The sequence below is a fragment of the Lepidothrix coronata genome, unplaced genomic scaffold, assembly GCF_001604755.1.
Source record: "Lepidothrix coronata isolate B3197 unplaced genomic scaffold, Lepidothrix_coronata-1.0 Scaffold99, whole genome shotgun sequence".
Taxonomy (NCBI): Eukaryota; Metazoa; Chordata; class Aves; order Passeriformes; family Pipridae; genus Lepidothrix; species Lepidothrix coronata.
In genome coordinates this window covers 92,901-111,489 of record NW_016690279.1, presented here as the reverse complement: position 1 = coordinate 111,489, position 18,589 = coordinate 92,901, and the positions used below count along the sequence as shown (strand labels likewise).

Here is an 18,589-nt window from a genome sequence, read left to right as displayed (position 1 = left end):
ACGTTCTGATTGCACTTGTCCTGGAGAACCTTAGATAGAAATAAAGAGCACGTGTTCAGAAGACCGTGAGCCTGGTCCTCTGCCAGCTGTGGGGTTTGCTTTTGAGCTCAGTGCTTGCCAGCAGTGAGGGAACAGGAGCATCTGTGCAGGCTCTGCGTGGCTGGTATTTTCAGGAACGTGTGTGGGATTTAAATTCCCAGTGGTGAAACTTAACTTCTGAAAATGGACAGTCTATATGTGGTTTTACAGATTTCACTTATTTTGTCTGTTTTATGCATACAGTAAGTGCTGCCCTGGGCTGGGGGCTGGTTCTCTGTGCTGTGACTGTGCAGTGCCACACTGCTGGCTGAACTCACCAACGTGTACTTTGGTGAAGACGAGCTGTTGCTTTCTGCTGCCTTCTCCATGGCTGATCCCCCTCCAGTCTGTGTGGTTTATATTTCCCAGAAGTACTGTGGGGCATCTCTCTGTACTGTGCTGACTGACGAGCAGCTCCCCTGCCGACAGACACTTCCAGTGCATTAGCAGGAAAGGAGAACATACACAGTTCCTTTGTGTCTGACCTCAGGATTTCTCTGTGATGCAGGGGGTTGTTGGCTCTTCACCATCTCTCCTAGGTCAGGAGCTCTTGGTGTGATGTGTGTTGCTCAGAAGCTCATCATTTGCTTTTCCTTTCCTTCTAAGTGTTTCAGTTTTTGAGGCTCATCAGTTTTCCCTCAGCAGGCAGAAAGCATTTGGCCAGAGCAACCCTTCAGGTGCCAGCTCTTGTCCTTCTCTTTCTGCCTGAATTTGGCAGGTGTAAATGTAGCTGGACACGTTTTACACCAGCATAACTGGCAGTGTAAGAAAATTAGCTGTGGACGTGGGAGTGACCGGGTTAGTGTAGACTATTGTCTTTGTTCATGTTATATTTCTTTTTCTTCCTGCTGTTTTTAGACTTTAAAGAGGAAGGAAAAAGAATATGAACATGAGATGGAGCGGCTGGCGAGAGAGAAGATCGCTACCCAGCAGCGACTGGCAGAGCTGAAGAACGAGTTGAGCCAGTGGATGGACATCTTGGAGATTGACAGAATTGTTCGACAGACAGTTCAGCCAGAGGATGACCAGGCATCTACCTCGACAGCATCAGGTACCCATAGTTTTTCTCTCCTTGTAATCACCACAGAAGGTCACTGACACAGTTACGTAGGGATGGTGGGGATCTTCCTTTGCCAGCGTCAGGGTTTCTTTGCATTCAGAATAAAGTAAAAGGCTTTTGAGTGTTGCTAATGATTGATATTGGTTAATAACACATTGCTGTTCGTGTGAAGTAAAACTGATATTTGTGCATCAATGCCAGGTAGATACAAAGTGCAGGTTTGCACTTCTGACCTGCCATTTCCTCACGTGGAGATAAATCCCTGTTTTCCAAACTTAGATTTCCTCTTACACAGCTTTGCAGCCCTGCTCATTAGAAGTGGACATCCTGATGTATTTGTGTGGATATGGGAGGGTGTTCAGCACATAGAGAAGAAGGATTTGGTACCAGAGCACTTAAACAACTTAAGGAGCCTTCATGTTGCATGAGAAGGATTCATAGTGAAGATGAAATGACACTAATGGATATCTGCCGTGCAGTTCCCAGTGAGAAGTTCCTGTGAGATAGGAGAGTGCATGCTTTCCTCCACACCAGGGATCTGCAGCAGGAGGAGTAGGCAGTCTGTGGATGTAGAGCTTTGCAGAGATGTGGAGGCTGTAGCGCTGCGGAACCGTTCACAGCAGCTCCTTCAAACCAGCATTTGCTCTTGGCACTGCAGGCACATGATACCATGGGTTCCAGGAAGGGAAAATCTGAGGTTTCTGGTTTGTTCAGGCTTGTTTTCAGGATTATCACCTCTGAACACACAGACAGGCTCCAGGTGTAGGCTGGTGGAAGTCAGGAGTAGCAGGGCTTTGTCGTTAGGAGTGTTGGCCGTTCCCTGTGCAGTGGCCTGTGCTGAAAGCCACCGTGTCAAGTTGCTGCAAACCAGAGCTTGTGAAGGGGAAGTATCTTCCCTGGTTCCTGCTGCTTCTGTATCTTCTGGGATTTTTATTCTCTGCAGCATGGCTGGCTCTAGAGCAGGCAGTGCAGGGTGTTTGTGCTGGCTCTGCAGGACCAGCATGTTCCTGCTTTGCTTCATTAGTTCCTTCACTGGACAAAAGTCCATTTCCCAGAACTACATGAGGGGCTTGCTACCATACTTCTCCATTGCTGTTTCCTTCTTGCTCTGGGAGCAGAAAGGGTGGTGCCAATCAGTGGAACAACTGGCCAAGAAAGGAAACCCTGTTCCTCTTCCCAGAAGGAGCCACTTCAGCCCAGACAGAGGTCAGCCAGGTGTTTTCTGTCAGCCTCTACTCACGGTGGTCCCCGTGCCTGCCCAGCGAGACCTCTTGGCCTGTTGGGAGCACTGCGCTCTAGCTGGAGCTCGGGGCTGTCATACCTGCTTGGCTCCAGGTCCTTGGCCCACAGCCGTGAGAAGAGGCCATGCCATGCTGTGCCATTGTGCTGCCCTTTAGGGAGGCTTGTTGGTCCAGTTCATGCTCTGCTTGCTTTTTTATGGGAACTTCCTCTCGTGTTTTCCAGAGGGTGAAGACAACATCGATGAAGACATGGAAGATGACAGGCCAGTGAACTCATTACCAAAACTTACCCAGCGCCAGCACCCAGAGCTGCTGAAAGCTGTCCCCCCGAATGCTGCTCCCCCCCTGCCCGCGGTCCTGCCCCCTCACCTCTCCATCCAGCAGAAGCCCCACGCCCAGCCCCCCCTCCAGACACAGGCACTGGTCCCGCCGCAGGCGATTGTCCCTGCACAGACTCACATCGTGGCGGCCTCGACCGTGCAATCGACTGTTATCGCCCACACGGCCACCACCCACGCCTCGGTCATCCAGACTGTCAACCACGTGATTCAGGGTCCACAGACCAAGCACATTGCTCACATTGCACCTTCCACGTCCAGCCCCGTGCAACTCACCACTGCTGCTCAGCCCATCGGCCACATCACTGTGCACCCCGCCACCATCAACCACATGGCCCACCTGGGCCCGCAGCTGCCCCTCTACCCCCAGCCCGTGGCCGTCAGCCAGCCCGTCGTGAGCCACATCGCTCACACCATCTCGCACCAGCAAGTGAACGGCACCGCGAGCCTGGGCCAGCCGGCGGTGATGGCCAAGCCGGCCGTGGGCACCCAGGTCGTGCATCACCCGCAGCTGGTGGGGCAGACGGTCCTGAACCCCGTGACTATGGTGACCATGCCGTCCTTCCCGGTGAGCACGCTGAAGCTGGCCTAGAGGGGACGGGCCGACGGCAAGGTCTTTGTTGGGAACCTTTCCTAAGGAAACTCCATACATTCCAACCACGTCCGACTCGGCAGGAATGCCAGGCTGGGCTGGGCTGGGCTGTGCTCAGCTGCCCAGGGCCCAGCCTGTGCCCAGTGCCCAGCCTGGGGACAGTGCCCAGCCTGCCGACGGGGACGGGGACGGGGCTGCTCCGCGCTCGGATTGGCTGATCTGAGAAACTGCAGAGACAGTTGTTCATGGTGATTTTTTTTCCTTTTATGTGTAATGAGTGAACTATGGATATGATGTTCTTAAGACTTTAATTTTGCCCTCTTATGTGTTGCTTCTTTGTAGAATAAAAATTGCTGATCTCTTTATCGAGACATTGCGTAGAATGGGAAAAAAAATCATAGAAGTCTATATTTATATATATGTGTGTATGTGTGTGTATATATATGTACATACATATATATATAAATATAACATTTGAAGGCCTTTTGTAAGGTTGATTATTTTGCAGGATTATGAGACAAAATTCACTTTTGGAGGAAGAAGATAGAGTGTCCTCTCTAAACAAGAAACTTTAAGATAGATGGTTTGGTGGACCAGGGTACCTCTATAGTGACAAAAAAACCCCAACAACAAACCACAAGTCAGACCATTTTAAAGGTATTTCCCATCAATATATTACATTTCAAAAACCATCTAAAATCACTGTGACTTGTTATGGCATTTTAAGGAAATTCTCTGTCCTGTCTAATAAAAGGAAAAAGAATACACAACTGGACTTCATTTGTTGCCATTTTATAAATGACTTGATTTTTATAGCTATGTCAAAAAAACCCTGTTTTTTATTATTTTAATGGTTGACAGTGCTTTGTTTGGATGTTTTGGGGGGTTTTGGTTTTTGTCTGGCTTGGTTTGCTGATGCAGTAATTGATTTTGCAGATCTCTGTGCACGGCACAGCCCTGGTCAGGGTCTCTCCTGCCAGTCCAAGCCCCCCAGGTTTCTCGGGTTCATTGTTGGGCAGAGGCAGATACTTTGTGCTGGCAGCTTGCTGGGTGTTCCTGTGGCCTGGTGGGTGGAACCTGGGACAAGAAGACCAAGAGAAATGTCATGGATTTGCTGTGTGGGTTAATGTTGTTTGTTAGTTTGTTCTGACCTGACCACGCTTTGCTGTTGGGGTCAGTGGGTTCAGAAAGGGATAAATGGGGATGTGGCTCCCTTCCAGAGCGCAGGCAGCTTTGGCAGCTTTGTTCCTTTTTGGGGGGTAAACAATCTCTCCTTGTGCAGGATAAGGGTTTGCTGCAGGAGATCAGTGTGAGAGCTCGTGCCTGACAGTGGGATGTGCACCAAAGAACCCTCGTCCTTTGGGACCCTCCTGTTGCCCCTTCCTGGTGATGGGGCAAGACCTCTCTGAGGTCAGTGGCAAATCCTGTGGAGCCAGGAGAGGAGGAATGCTCTGCTGGTACCTGCCAGCCTGCCTGGGAGGCTGCTTAGGATGTGTTTTGTTGCTGGCTGAATGTTCTGGTCCTTGCACCGTGTGTGTAGTCACTGCTGTGAATGATCTCCATTCTGTCTTCCTCTCTTTTTAAAGTAAGTGTTCCACAGTCCTTACTGCAGGCAAAATTCCTGCTGTAGCCAGTGACTGTTCTCCTTGGGACAGGATGGGAGGGTGGTCCCAGCATCTGCCCAGGAGCTTTGGGAGGGGAGGAGGTAAGGAGGGCTGAGCCCTCACACCTCACTGTGCTGCCTGCAGTGTGTGGGTGAGGTCCTCTCTAGGAAAGCAGGACCCATAGTCTGCCCAAAGACATGTTGACTCCAGCAGCACTTTTGCCTTGTTGAGGACTGGTGTGAAAGGGGTTAAAGTGAGAACACTTGCCTGTTCCATACCGTCCCTGGCTGAAACTGGTCTGGAGGCAGGAGAAATGACTGCAGAGGTCAGGGGTCATTGTGCCTTCTGAGCAGGTCTGGCTGGGAATTGCGTGACCTCTGTTTGTGAAGCCCCAGTTGCTCCACAGTTACCTCTTGTTTTATTTTTTCTTGCATCCTTGAGTCCAGGAAGCTCTTAGCTGTGCTGCCAACACAGCTCCTGCAGAATGGACACATCTTAAAGGATTTCTTATCCTGAAACCACATCTAAGCAGATGATTTGTTCTCATTCCAGTGCACTGTTAACACTGGGAGGTTCCCGCAGTCGCCAGGGTTTGGTCATCCCTTGTCCGTGCAGGTGCTTTCCCCCAGAGGCTGTTGTGTGCCAATATTTGGAAGGTGAGTGTTGGGTATCGGGGCAGTTGCTCCTCATCAGAAACTCGAGTGTTTGCAGCAGGGTCATCTCCCTTCTCAGGGGACTGTGTGGCTTTGCCTTCTGCAGTGGTGTTGGGAGTGAGGACATGCCTTTCCGCCTTTCTTTACTGTTCTGACATCACAAAATAACAAAATCTTGTTATTGAAGGAGAAGGAGCAGGATTGGGAACAGGGCTGAGTGCAGGAGTTGGCTGAGAGCCCCAGGGAGATGAGCTTTCTGCTGGGTGATGGAATGGCCTGTGCTGCAGGGACAGGGGGTGCTGCTGAACCTCATCTCCTGCTCCCTTGTGGTTTAGAGGGAGGAGTGGCCCTGCCCTGCCCAGCCCAGTCCTGCATCTCGGCCAGTTCTTCTCTCCCCTTGGAGTTGTGCCATGCTGTGTGTCTGATCCCCTTCATGGGTGTTGAGCTCCCCTTCAGGAACAGCCTGTCCCCCTTGGTCAGCCCATGAGCTGCTTTGGATGTCTTGGGTCCTCCCATTCTCATCTGCCTTTTTCAGGGTTGTTTTTTTTTTAAAGTCAACAAACTTCTTTCTCTTCTCTATGAAAAAGAGCAGCCACAACTCTTCCTTTCCCCACCTCTGTCATTCCTGCTCAGAAAATTCAGATTTACACTGATGCTCTTAGAAGTCCTGTTCAGTACTGTATGACAAGGGGCACTTAAAGAATGTCTCTCCTCCTTTGATATATGTTTTCCCTATGGAGAAAGCTATATATAACTATATACGTACACTTGGGGATTCAGAAGATCTAATTTGTCCCCCCAAAAAATCAATAAATACAAAGTTTAGAAGAAATCTTTTCTGTTGTTGAATAATGTTAGTTTTTTGTAACCATACTATAGAAACAATAGAAAATGGGTTTTCTACATAGTAGTTTGAGAGGATTTTCTGTTCTGTCATGCCTGGCTTGGAGCCTGTTGGTCAGTGGAGACCAGGGCAGGTGCCCTTGCAGCCCACGCACTCCCCACGCTTTGTGTCCCACTGCCAACAGCCAAAATGTGGTCAGGAGCTGGGTCTGTGCTTGGAGCTCAGCTGGCACAGCCAGGGGTGTTGGAGGGTGAGCAGACCTGTGCAAGCAGAACCCCTCAGGTGACTGAGGTGACAGAGGGAACTCTCTGTGCTGCCCCAGCTGGGAGCAGCTGTGGGAGCCCCACGGCTGCCAAAGCCACTTTCCATCTCACCTCCCAAGGAACTGTAGGCAGAGGGGAATGAACCCAAACTGCTACTTGAAAATGCTCTTGAAAAGAGCTCTTAATGCTGACACTTTAGATACAGGAATTAGCCAGAACTGTGTAGTTTAGCTTAGGAAGGGAAATGACCCCATTTCCCACGTTCTCTGCAGTCACTTGAGTGGGATCTGAGAAGCAGCAGGTTGTGTGTCCCTGGGGGCACGGGGGAGGGGGCAGCTGGTGGCACATTGGGCAATCAGGGCTGGAGCCAAACTGCTGCTGTCGGGCCTTTTTCTGCACATGTATGTATGTGTGAGTGTCCGTGTGTCTGTCTGTGCTGGGGCTGAGTGCTGGGTCTTGAAGGCCAGAAGGGCTACAGTGTCACCACTGGGCTCCTGGCCAGTGGCATGGTCGGGTTGTGGTTTCTTGGGCAGAGCTGGACAGAGGGGATGGCCCTTGCAGAGGCTTCTGCTCTCTGGCAGTTGCATGTGGTGTGTCCGGGGAGGAGCATTTCTCATCTCACAAACGGGGCCAGCCTGGGCTGCTGCTGCTGTTGGGCTCCTTGTCTCCTTTTCTTTGTTTAACTTCAAAGTGGCCTTCTGTAACAAAAGAACAAAAGAAACAAAAAAATGCCTTTGGTTGGTTTAGGTGAGGTGAGGTGTCGGTGTCGGTGTGGTTTCCGTGCGCACGCCTGGTAGATTCCTGTAGACATGCAATGCAAGGCTTATCGTGTCTGGTTTTTGTGTGTGGCCTGTGTCTCCTTGGACTGGTTTGCATCCTGAGGAAGTTTTTTGCATTTAAAGAAAAAAAGAGTGGGAACTGTTGGGGGTTGGGTGGGTATGAGGGGGCCCCCGTGTGCCGGGGGCAGGGGAGGTGTCCTTGCCTGGTGCTTGTTTGGCCCCTTTGCTTTCTGTGACGTGTGGAGTGTCCCCAGCGGGGTGAGTGGCCTCGGCCAGATGAACCAGGTGACCTCTGCTCACCTGAGCAGGACATTGTCTCGGCCTGTCAGCATTTAGGCACTTCCTTAATTAGCTTAATTAGATAAGTGGCTGCCCTGAGCTGGGACTTGGCTGCTGTACAGCTCTTGGAACTGGTGTGGAGGTGAGCTCTGAGTACTTGCAGGTGAGGCTCCTCCAAGACTTGGCATCTGTTTCTTTCTGAACAGTTATTATTTTGATTCTAAAAACTGTTGGGATGAGGAGAGGAAAAAGTTCATACTTATGGCCTGGTTTCCATTCCTTGTTACCATTTTGGACAGATTAAAATGGTTTATATCACTGTCTTTAGGTTATTTCCTTCCTGAGTCAAACATCAGTTATTAGGAGCGGAAGGAAAATGCTCTGTGGTTAGAGTCAGTCATGGCTTCTTTCTGTCCCAGTTATACAGAATTTCATAATCCAAATTTGAACTATTAAAATACCAGCCCGAGCCCAGCGCTGGGTGGGCACAGTCTTGGCAAAGGTTGTGTTTGGCTTTTCCCATGCCAGCTCACTCCTCACCCGGGGCTGCTGAACAGCAAAGGAAGGCCCTGGTGGCATCCATCCTGTGCCAGTGGCACAGGGACAGGGCTGTTCTGTGCTGGGGTTTGCTGGCAACTGGCCATGGGATGCCATTGTGCTCCTCATCAGGACTGTGTGGCTGGTCCTGCTGTAGCTCTGGATGGGGCCTGTTTTTCACCCCTTTCCTTGTGCTGTGAAGAGGAATTTGAGTATGAAGGAGCACAGGTGTGGGATGCAGAGCCACCAGGGCTGGCTGGGGATGGTGGCTCACCTCTGTCAGGTCTTGCTGTCAGGGAAGTGTCCCAGCCCATCTCTGTGTTGGGATTTTCCCTGGCTGGCTGGCAGGAACGTCCTCCCTCACGTCTGTGTTGCTGTGGCAGGCACGGGCTGTGCTGGCAGTGCTGCTGCTCCGTGCCGGCCAGAGGGATCCCAGTGTGCTGCCAGCAGGATCCCAGTGTGCTGCCAGCAGGATCCCAGTGTGCTGCCAGTGGGACCCCAGTGTGCTGCCAGTGGGACCCCAGTGTGCTGCCAGTGAGATCCCAGTGTGCTGCCAGCGGGATCCCGCTGCCAATGCCTTACAGATACGCCTTAACAACCTGAGCCAAAAGTGTGGGGGTGCTTGACAGAGTGAGAAATCAGGGACTGACTGCACCATCCGACGATTTATTGGTGTCTGGTCAGGCCTCCAGCCTGGGCATGGCTGGGTGAGGAGCCATGGTGGGAGCGGGTCCCCCCACTCTGTCACTGCATGTGACCTCCCTCCCTCCTGGCTAAAGCATTTATTTATTTATTTTCTCCTGCTGCGCTCCCGCGTTAGGAATGTGTCACTGGAGCTGCTGATTGTGAGCCCAGTTGCTGCCATTGCTGGCCCAGAGCCCCGTCCCTCCCCTGCCCCTCACAGGAGCCCCAGTGTCGTGCTCACCTGGGCAGGTGCAGTCTGTGTTTACAGTGAGGACGTGTCACTGTGTTACCAATTTACTGACTGAATATTGACAAACTAGACTGTAAAGATTTTTATGTGTTTGGATACATCTGCTATGTGAAAAAGCAACTAATTTTGTACATATTGTATTTTTACTATTCAGCTGTACAATACTGGCTCTTCATGCTCCAGAATTTAGGTATCCAACATGAATGATATCCATGTAATAAGCACTTGCCTGAAATAAATATAAAACTAAAATAAACATGCACTGAAATCCAAAACAGGATTCTGCATTTGCCTCCCTGTGCTTTGCATGCAGATGCACACCTTGTTTGTAATTTCCCAAGAGCAAAGCCTTCCCTCCCTCTGGAGCCATCGCTGCCACTCCAGGTGTGTGTCACTGATCCATGGGCTGGAGCTCCGGATTAGGCTGGGGGGAGGCAAAGTCTTTGCAGCCTCTGGAACCTGTAAAAACTTGGGAAATTGTGCCCAGACACCTGCCCTTCTCCTGCTGAGCCAGGAGGACACGGGCCCAGCTGGAGCCCATCCCAGCCCTGCCGTGGGGTCCCTCCAGAGCCCTGAACACCCGTCAGAGCAGCGTCGTGCCCGTGGCTGTCAGGTGAGGCTCCCTCCCCCCGGGGACTGTGCTGGGCACCCACCACCACAGTGGGACTGTCCCAGCCCCCGTGGGCAGCCAGGCCCTGGTTGGGGTGTCTGTTCTCCATGGTGGGTGGGGGATCTGGGGGGCCAGGGATGGGCTGTGCAGCCTGGCCAGAGGTGCCTCACTGTAACTGCTCTCTCCTGCAGATGCTGAAGGTGGAGTCCCAGGTTTTCCCAGTCCCTCGTCTCCAGGACATGGATGCGGTGCCTGGTCAGCCAGAGCAGGGTAAGTCAAACCCTCCCGGTGGCACTGGGGGGCAGCAGGCCAGGGGGGTGGGGGGGTGGGGCTGGGTTGGTCCCCCCGGGTGGGCTCAGCTGTGGGGTGGAGGGGCTGGGGAGGGGGCAGGACCACCACGGGTCTAAACAGCTTTAAAAGCTACTGAGACTTTGCAAAGGGAACAGTGGGGGACAGTAAGAAGGAAGAATGTTCTGTAGACAGGAGCCAGCAGTAACCCCAGCTGTGGTGCCTGTGTCCCCTGCCCACCCCAGTCACACCATGCAGACAGGTGAAGGCACTGGAAGATTATTTAGGCCAACATGTCTTTGGATGCACTTCATAAAGGGCTGATCCTCATTTATAGGGATAAATACCTGATTAGCACCTGTAACGAGGGATGGCTGCACCCACCCTGCCATTTGTTGGGCTTTTTTAATACAGGAATGGGCAAACACTCCATTATTCCCCAGGGACCCACCTCCAGGCAGAGCTATCCAGCCTAAAAAAGAAAAAAAAAAAAAACTGAAAAATTGCTGCAAAAACTGCCAGTAGCAGCAAAGCAGGCAGGTGAGACTGAGGGACTGTCCCTGCTGCAGAGGAGACACAGGAGGAGGAGCTTAAGAGGTTTGATGGGGGACTGGCAGTGATTGAGGACGTTCTCTCCTGGCAGCCCAGCAGCTCAGCTGGATTCAGTGCAGCTGCAGCACAGTCAGGCCTAAAACTGCAGGATGGAACTTTTTAACACTTGCAATAGGGCTGGTTCTGCCCCTGGGCTGGGGTGCCTCAGGCTTGGCTGGTGCTGGTGGGTGCTGTGTGTCACTTAAAGCTGCCCTTAAAGTCATCTTAGGGACCTCAGGAGTCCACTTGGTGGTGACCTACTTGCTGCCTTTAGCACTACAGCCCATGCAGCTCGTCAGAGAAATGTTAATTACATCTCTCCCTCTCTTTCCAGCCTTGTTCTTAGGACTCCCTGTTCTGTCGCTGAAATCACCTTGGGGGAGAGCAGTGCTTCCAAAGAGCTCCACCAGGATGCCTTGATGATAAGTATTTATTCATATGTTACATTTAAACATAAATAATTGAGCGATAAAGAGAATAGTCTGCTCCCAACAAAAATAAATAATACACAACATTGATAAAATCCAATCAAACAGAATGTTGTAACAAATACAGTGAAGTTGCAGACTGGGTTTGTGTGAAACAGCTGTACAGAACATTCCCAACGTACCAAAGGAAAATAGTGCAGTTTTATCTGTACATCCATCACTCCTCAGGCTCTGGGAGTTGGAGGTTTTCTCACTCTTAAAAAATACTATTTCAGTTTTCAGGTGAACAAATGGAATCCTTCAGACACACCTGAAGCGTTGTCGGGGCCGTGGTTGGGCACAGCTGGAGCTCAGGGGGGCTCAGCCCCACCACAGACCCTCAGGACCTTCTCCTGCTGTGACTCCCAGGGGTGCTGCCCGGGGGGTTCCTGCCCTGCAGCCTCAGCAGTGCCTGGCACAGAGCCCTGACCACGTGCCAACACCAGTGAGGGGGCCTTGGGCTGGGGGTTCTTCACCTTCCCCTCAAATTCTGCAAGACCACTTTAAGGGAGGCCTTGGCTACTGAGCTCAGCACTGGGGCTCCATTTTTTCCCTTTGCAGACCATTATTGACCATTTTCAGGTCCAGCAGAGCACAAGGGTGCCCCCAGCTTGGGTAGCCACCAGAGCAGGGTTACTGGAGCAAATCCTTCCCATCGATATTTGAATCATCAAACAATAATTTTAATCCCTACCCCCCTTTTTGCTAAAATCTGATTTTTAAAAGCTCCTGTGAGCAGGTGTAAGTCATGTAAACTGAGCAACCTGGCCTGGAGAAGGTGTCCCTGCCCATGGCAGGGGGTTTGACTGGGACCAGCCCAAACCGTGCCATGAAGAGCACAGAGTTGCTCATGGAAACACAGCTGTGTAACTGGCTGCTCTGAAAGATTAAAAAAAAAAAAAAAACACAACAAAAAAGCAGAAACACAAAAATTCAGATTCAAAGTCGTGCTTTTTTTTTTTTTTCAAAGGTTCTAATGGTAAAGGGGGGAACACTTTGGAATACTTGAAGTGCTTAAGCTAAGTCCCAAGTTCTGGGAGCAGGGTCACATACATCCATGGAACCTGCAGCAAGAACCTGCTCCCTCCCTCTGGCTGACCAGGATACACTTTCACTTGGCAACAACATGCAGCTGGGGAGGGCAGGCAGAGCACAGGTGAACTGTACAGTGTGATGAAGAGGAGGCCCCAGAGCCAGGACCTGCTCCCTGGGCACGAGGCCCAGCAGGAGGGATGGGCACAGACCATCCAGGGCACACGGACAGTGGGACAGCTCCACCCCAGCACGGGGCTGGCACAGCATCAGAGCCCCTTCACCTGGCAAGGGTCATCCTGCTCATGGACACCAGCACCTGGTTTGTGTTCGCAGAATCCCACGGAGATTCCTCCCAGAAAGCTCTGCAGAGCAGGGAGGAAGAGGAGGAGGAGGAGGAGTGTGCAGTAAGTGATCTGGAGGAGGCTCTGTACCATGGGAGCTGAATCCATGGCTCTGCACAGCACAGAGCAGGAGCTGCCAACGTGAGCAGGGACCTGTCCGTGGGCTGAACCTGCTCACCTGAACAACAGGAGGCAGGTCCTGGCAGCTGGAAATGGGGGCAAGGTCAGTTTGCAAAGCAAAATGAAGACAGGGCTGTGTGGGCCAAGAAGACTGAGCAGTGTGAGCCAGTCAGCCAAGGCTAAACTGTTATTTTAGCTAATGAGCTCATCACTGCTCCCATGAACTGTTATTTAGTTTAAGGCCATTCTCCCAGCTAGGAATCTTATCGACTTTAGTACAAACTCAAATGTTTTAGCAACATGAGCTCAGACACATTCTCATCCATGTTCAAGGCAAAGACAGTGAGTCCAGGACCATGCTCCTCCCAGGACCCAATTCAACACCTGTGACACTGGATCCAGCCCTGCCTCCATGGAAGCTCCTGGCAGAGCACAAGACGTGCATCCAGGCTTTAAAGGTGCAGTAAGTCAAAATAAAAATGTTCCAGAATGTCAGATCCCCGCTCTTAACATCACAGAGATGTAGATAGATGTCTCGTGGAGAGGGAAACAGAGAATGCAAAAAGATTTTGTCTAGAAATACAAAGTGGGTGTAACAAGGACTATCAAACACCAACCTCATCTGGTGAAGGGAAAGTTCTGGTTTTAAAAGTCTGTTACAAATCTCCTCGCTATTTATTACATTACATGGAAGATGCAATTAAAACACCATTTGGAATTACAGTGCAAGGAATGCTCCCTCTGATGGCTCACAGGGACAGTCTGTCCAGGGTCACTTGTTCTCAATCAGTGTCTGCACTTTGTAGACCAGGTCTCTCGCTATCCTCAGGATCTCTGCAGCATCGTGGTGCTCGGCCATTTCTGCAACACACACACAGACACTGAGCTGGCAGCAGCACAACCTTCCTGCCCTGGCACTGATATTTGTGTTGCATTAGCATTAATTAATTAGCATAATGAGAAACAACCACAAAGCATTGTAGGGGGTTGGGAGAGTTTAAGACAGAAGTGGATGAATCCCTGGTGTTGCAGGTCCTGGCAGCAAGATCTGATCCCTCCACTGTCAGTTCTCTCCCTGCAGAAATCCCAGTGCCCCGTGCCCAGCCCGGGAGCTGAGGAACAGGGAGCTGAGGAATGTACAGCTGCACTCAACGGGATCAGGGCACCTCTCCAGGCAGGACTATTGCTGGGGTGGCTGGGACTCAGATGATAAAGGCAAGTAAGAAGGGCTGTGTGTCCCTGGAGCAAGGGCCAGAGTTCCACATGCAGACATGGCCACTGCAGTGGTCACAAAGCAGTTCTTGACAGCCCTGAATCCTCAGCTCCACAATAAACATTTCATTCAGCTTAAGGAAGTACTGGGGGGGGGGTGTTTGGGGGGGATTTTGAGGAAAGCTTTGGAATAAGAGTGGCTGAGGCAAAAACAAAACCAAATTTGGGGCTTCTGCAACAGATGGCTGAAAGCCACAGCACTGATAATACAGTAAATTACTGTGATTACACAATTGTTTCCAAACCTTTGAAAAGGTTTAGAAACCCTAATAGGAAGCCCTGGTTTAGGACCAACTTCCATTCTCAGCCAGGAAGAGACCTTGCTCTGGCAGAACATTTCCTGCTCTGGCAGTGGATGGTGGCTGCTCCGGCAGGGAACCACCCATGGAAGTGGCTTGGGATGTTCTCCATGAATAGTTGTTCACATGTTCCAGCTTCAGCAAGGTCAAGCTCTGCGAACACAAACTCTGGCAAGCCTAAAACCTTGGAGAGACTTTACAAAAAAATGAAGCAATGTTTCAGCACCTCCTGTGAAGCCAAGAGTGAAGAGTCATCACAGCAAAACTTCTGAACAGAAATTGTGAAGTTTGTTTTGTGGTAAAAATCCCCACTGCCACTGAAGAAGCGACCACCAGCCATGGCCCAGGTAGGTCTGAAAACACTGGTGTTTGTGTCAAGGCAGAGCTTCAGGAAGCACAGGAACACTTGGGCTCATCATTTACACAAAGGAGTGAGAGATTCAGAGCTTAAAATGAGCAGGGGCTTGTCACAACAGCAAGAATGCACCATGGCAGTCTGAGAAAGGGAGAAGGAGCAAAGGCTTGATATTTTTTATCAAAATGGCTCTTACCATTAAAAAACTTGATGATATCAGTGAAGTCCATGTTGTTATCACGGATAATCTCTCGATAAACTTCCACAAGTGCTAAGGCAATGAAAAGGACAAAATGTTCTGAAGAGATGTGCTTTGCTGCCCAAATAACTTCCCACACTGTAAATACATCCTCGTACAACAATTCTGAATGGGAATAAACATTACAAGAGCATCTGATTATTCACACTGACCATGGCCCCCTCTCTCACTAATTTCTACAGGCCTCAGGCAGACAGAACAGACCCTATGACTCCTCCTGCTCCTCTCCCCCCTCCTCCAGCCAACTCCTGGCACTTGTGCACATAAGGCACAGAACTGGGTTAAAAGTACAAATCCCAAAGCCTGGAGGTGTGGTGGTGCAGAGCCAAGCCCAGAAAGGTGCCTGAAGCACAGTGACCGTGTGAGAGCAGCCCAGGAGCTCTCCTGGGTTACAGGACAGGCTGCAGGTGTCAATGTGTATCCAGGCACATCTCGGCTGTGCAGCAGGGCTGTCAGCACTAACACTCTGCTGGAGTGTGCCTGTGCAGGGATCATGGGATCCAAGGGTGCTCCCACAGGATACCGAGCACCTCACTCAAAGTACAACAGCTCTTGAGCTACAGCTGAGCTGCTCCTTTTCATCACAAGGATTAGACAGGAGGTATCAAAGCTTACAGAGCAGTGGGATCACCTTGGGATCACCTTGAGCAAACAGGCATTTGCACTGGGCAGAAACGTGGCTTTAATCACATCATCAGGAATTTTCAGCACCCCTTTCTAAGCCTGGACTCCATTCCAGTGCTGTTTCATCCCAGAGCTGCATTAGCTTTCCTGGCTACAAACTCCCCTGTGATCCCAGCTGTCACTCACCACCCCAACAGACACTCACACCAAAACCCAGAGCTGTTACAGTTCTATACAACTCTAAATTACAGGCACAGAACATTATTACCTCTTTTAAAGTCAAGCAGGAACCAGCGATAGCAGAAGTAAAAGTGAGTGTAATCTCCATTTTGGTGCATCAGTTCAAAAAGCTCTGAGTCCAGAATCTAGAATGGAAAACATCAACTGTCAGGATCTGGTCTGAAAGTAGCCAAGGTCAGAGGTGCTGGAGTCTGGTTAAAACTCCTGCTCCTGCTCCCTGCTCCTCATGCCCTGCTCTGTGGTCAGAACAGCTGCTGGCACAGGCACAGCCTGTTCCTGAGTGTGCCAACCTGTGACTGGGGTGCCTGGGCAGGGCTGAGGTGAGGAGTCCCTGCTGTGCACAGATGGGGTGACAAAGTCAATCCTCACCATCACTTTAAAGGTCCAAGCAGCAACATGAAGATCCTACAGATTTTCAACAAATGCCAAACTTTCATCTCCCCCTCCCCACTTCTGCTCTCTGGCTGTAACTGCAAACCCATTTACCACAACTCTCCTCCTCCCCAGCTCTGAAGTCCTAGATGGAATTCCAGTCACTGGAGCTCCTGGCCTTCACCATGGCACCAGGTGAGTCCCGAGCCTCTGCCACAGCCCTGTCCTCTTTCAAAAACAATCCAACCACTCACCTGGATCAGGGAGCGCATGTTGGCAAAGTGTGTGTCCATAGCACCTCCATTGGGAAAGTTCTGGCTCATCCTCTTCATCAGGTGGCTGAAGCAGCTGTAGGCCAGCTGATCTGCAGGGACAACACAGACACGCAGTGCTGCAGGGACTTGAACCAAAATAACAAACTGCAGGGCCTGGGAAAAACAGGATCTTCCCCTTTGCTGTTCCCTAATCCCAGGATTTAGATGAAACAGAGGTTGGTACCTGACTCTGGACCATTTTTACTCATTAAGTTTCAAAGAACCCAGCCTGCAGTTGACTTTTCAGCTTCAGCAACTGCCAGAACACAGTAATTTTACTAAATTGAGTAATATTTAATCTGGAAGTCAGTAAGTGAACAGGGCAGCCCCGAGATACTAATGTCAGCCATCTCAACAACAGCCACAGGTGGAGAAAAGACAAAACAGAGAAAACAGCCCTGGTTAAGGCAGAAACTCCTTCTGAAACAGCATTTCTAAGGGAAGACCTCACTAAGGATACCAACGTGTCCCAAAGGAAAAGCCTTCCTACCATTGTCAAGGATAACCATCAAAGGAGCCAGAAGGTCACACATGCCTTGGACATAACCGACTTCTAGGTGCTCCCAGACATAGCTGTGGAAAGAAGAAATCCTTGTATTGAAGGATGATTCTATATGTGAGATCAAATCCTAAGGAGCTGCTGAACATGTGAGTCTCAGAATTTTCTGACAGCTCCATCCCAGAGCATTTCACAGCCCTTTACTGTTTGCTGCCTCGATAGAGAGGTCAACCCTCACACACAGAGCTTGCATCTCAGTGGTTTGGGAAAAAACAGCTGACAAAGGCTCAACAGTCTATGGGAAAAGCCCAGATTTGTTAAAGGTACCTGGGCTTTTGCTTTTCTTTTTTCTTTTTTCTTTTTTCCACTAAGTGGAATTTTGCTCTCTTTTCTGACTGCTAAAGTCTATGACACTTTCTGCTTTAAGGGTGTGTAGCTGAACCACCTTCACTGCAATTTGTACTCCCAGAAGGGAAAACAACTTTCTGTTGTTTCCAGCTGCTGTCAGTGGTCAGACAGTGGTTTGACTTTGGTTGGATTTGTAGAGCTGGGCTTTCTGTCTACTTACACACGTCCCTTAGCACTGTATGGATCTGGGCACAGTTACTGTCACCTTCACAGCACACCCTCAGAGCACGGATGTATTATCCTGGTCAGGAGAAACCCAAACCTCTTAGGACATTCAGAGGATAGTTCTCTAAAACAGGGTCTGCCTCTGGGGAGAATCTTCTCACGCTTGCATTCCAGACTTGGACCTGTGCTCTAAGCTGCCATTCCTCCTTCTTACAAGTTCTTTTAAGTTCATTAGCGAAAATTTTTGTAGACTGTTATTTGCATATTATTATAGTTTATAGATTAGTTTATGGATTGTGACACAAATGTGAAAGTGGTGGGTTTACAAGTTCATTACCTGCACATGACATTTCGGAGCTTCTCCAGGTTCTCGGCAGTAAAATACCAGTAATTCCGGTCACATCTCTGGACATCTTTATCAATTCTGTGCAAATTTAAGGCAACAGTGTCCAATAACTCTATCTAGAAAAGAGAAGTTTTAGTTAGATCTGCTGAGTTTAGAGCACTCTCAGGACTTTGTGCAGATTTGCTCTGAGAATCACCAAACCAAAACCAGTACAATTACACTCTGGGCAGATGAGGACATCAAAATGCTCGATTACTGTCAAAAATGCCAAGTAAAACACATTTGTTTTCACTGAAAAATGTGCCAAGCCTGTCCTACTTCCAGATGGTTATATCCAGCTAAACAACTTCAGCAGAGAGAGGCAAAGACTGAGCTGCTAATCTGTTGACTGCAACAGTAATAGAGGTGGTGGCATCTTGAATATAGATTTAAGTTGTGGTTCAGTTTGATTAAATGTGGGGTTTAGCTTGAATTAAATGACACTGGAATCTTACAACTGGTGTGTTGTCCACACCCCCAGCCCCTGGAAAATTTTAATTGCTAGAAATGTGCCACTTGTTTGTCTTGCCCTCTCACTTAAAAAATGACAAATTTTTCTTGCTGTCTTATTTCAAATCTAGCTCAAAATCCAGATGAAAAGATTTGGATGCAAAAACCCTCAGTTATCATCCCACCAGCTGCAGTTCTAGTTGGGCATTGTCTCTCATTAAATCCTATCTGAAAAAGTACAAGTCTTTGCTAAAAAAGCAATTCTGTGCAGAGAGCTGTTGGTACTGCAGTTG

General features: G+C 49.9%; 2 protein-coding genes and 1 long non-coding RNA gene across 8 annotated transcripts in view; 2 read left to right on the top strand and 1 right to left on the bottom strand.

Moving 5' to 3' along the window:
- The window catches only part of MNT (MAX network transcriptional repressor), a 34,367-nt gene extending 30,287 nt beyond the window's left edge, over positions 1 to 4,080 (top strand). For both annotated transcript variants that reach the window (XM_017822668.1, XM_017822669.1), the window contains exons 5-6: positions 937 to 1,129; positions 2,603 to 4,080. In XM_017822668.1, the coding sequence (XP_017678157.1) occupies positions 937 to 1,129; positions 2,603 to 3,309 (900 nt within the window). In that variant the 3' untranslated portion in view covers positions 3,310 to 4,080. The remainder of the gene's footprint in view (positions 1 to 936; positions 1,130 to 2,602) is intronic.
- Positions 4,081 to 11,070: 6,990 nt separating this feature from the next.
- The window catches only part of SGSM2 (small G protein signaling modulator 2), a 42,948-nt gene continuing 35,429 nt past the window's right edge, over positions 11,071 to 18,589 (bottom strand). The window contains exons 19-24 of one of the 5 annotated variants that reach the window (XM_017822665.1): positions 17,799 to 17,923; positions 16,880 to 16,962; positions 16,330 to 16,439; positions 15,732 to 15,828; positions 14,777 to 14,851; positions 11,071 to 13,515 (exon numbers count right to left, since the gene is read on the bottom strand). In XM_017822665.1, coding sequence (XP_017678154.1) covers positions 13,427 to 13,515; positions 14,777 to 14,851; positions 15,732 to 15,828; positions 16,330 to 16,439; positions 16,880 to 16,962; positions 17,799 to 17,923 — 579 coding nt within the window. In that variant the 3' untranslated portion in view covers positions 11,071 to 13,426. Of the gene's footprint in view, positions 13,516 to 14,776; positions 14,945 to 15,731; positions 15,829 to 16,329; positions 16,440 to 16,879; positions 16,963 to 17,798; positions 17,924 to 18,589 lie in introns of all 5 variants that reach the window. The other 4 variants (XM_017822663.1, XM_017822664.1, XM_017822666.1 and 1 more) reach the window with 4 other exon arrangements.
- Positions 13,544 to 18,533, top strand: LOC108501108. The gene is made up of 3 exons (XR_001876136.1): positions 13,544 to 14,572; positions 16,211 to 16,270; positions 18,428 to 18,533. It is a non-coding gene; the product is annotated as an uncharacterized LOC108501108 (long non-coding RNA).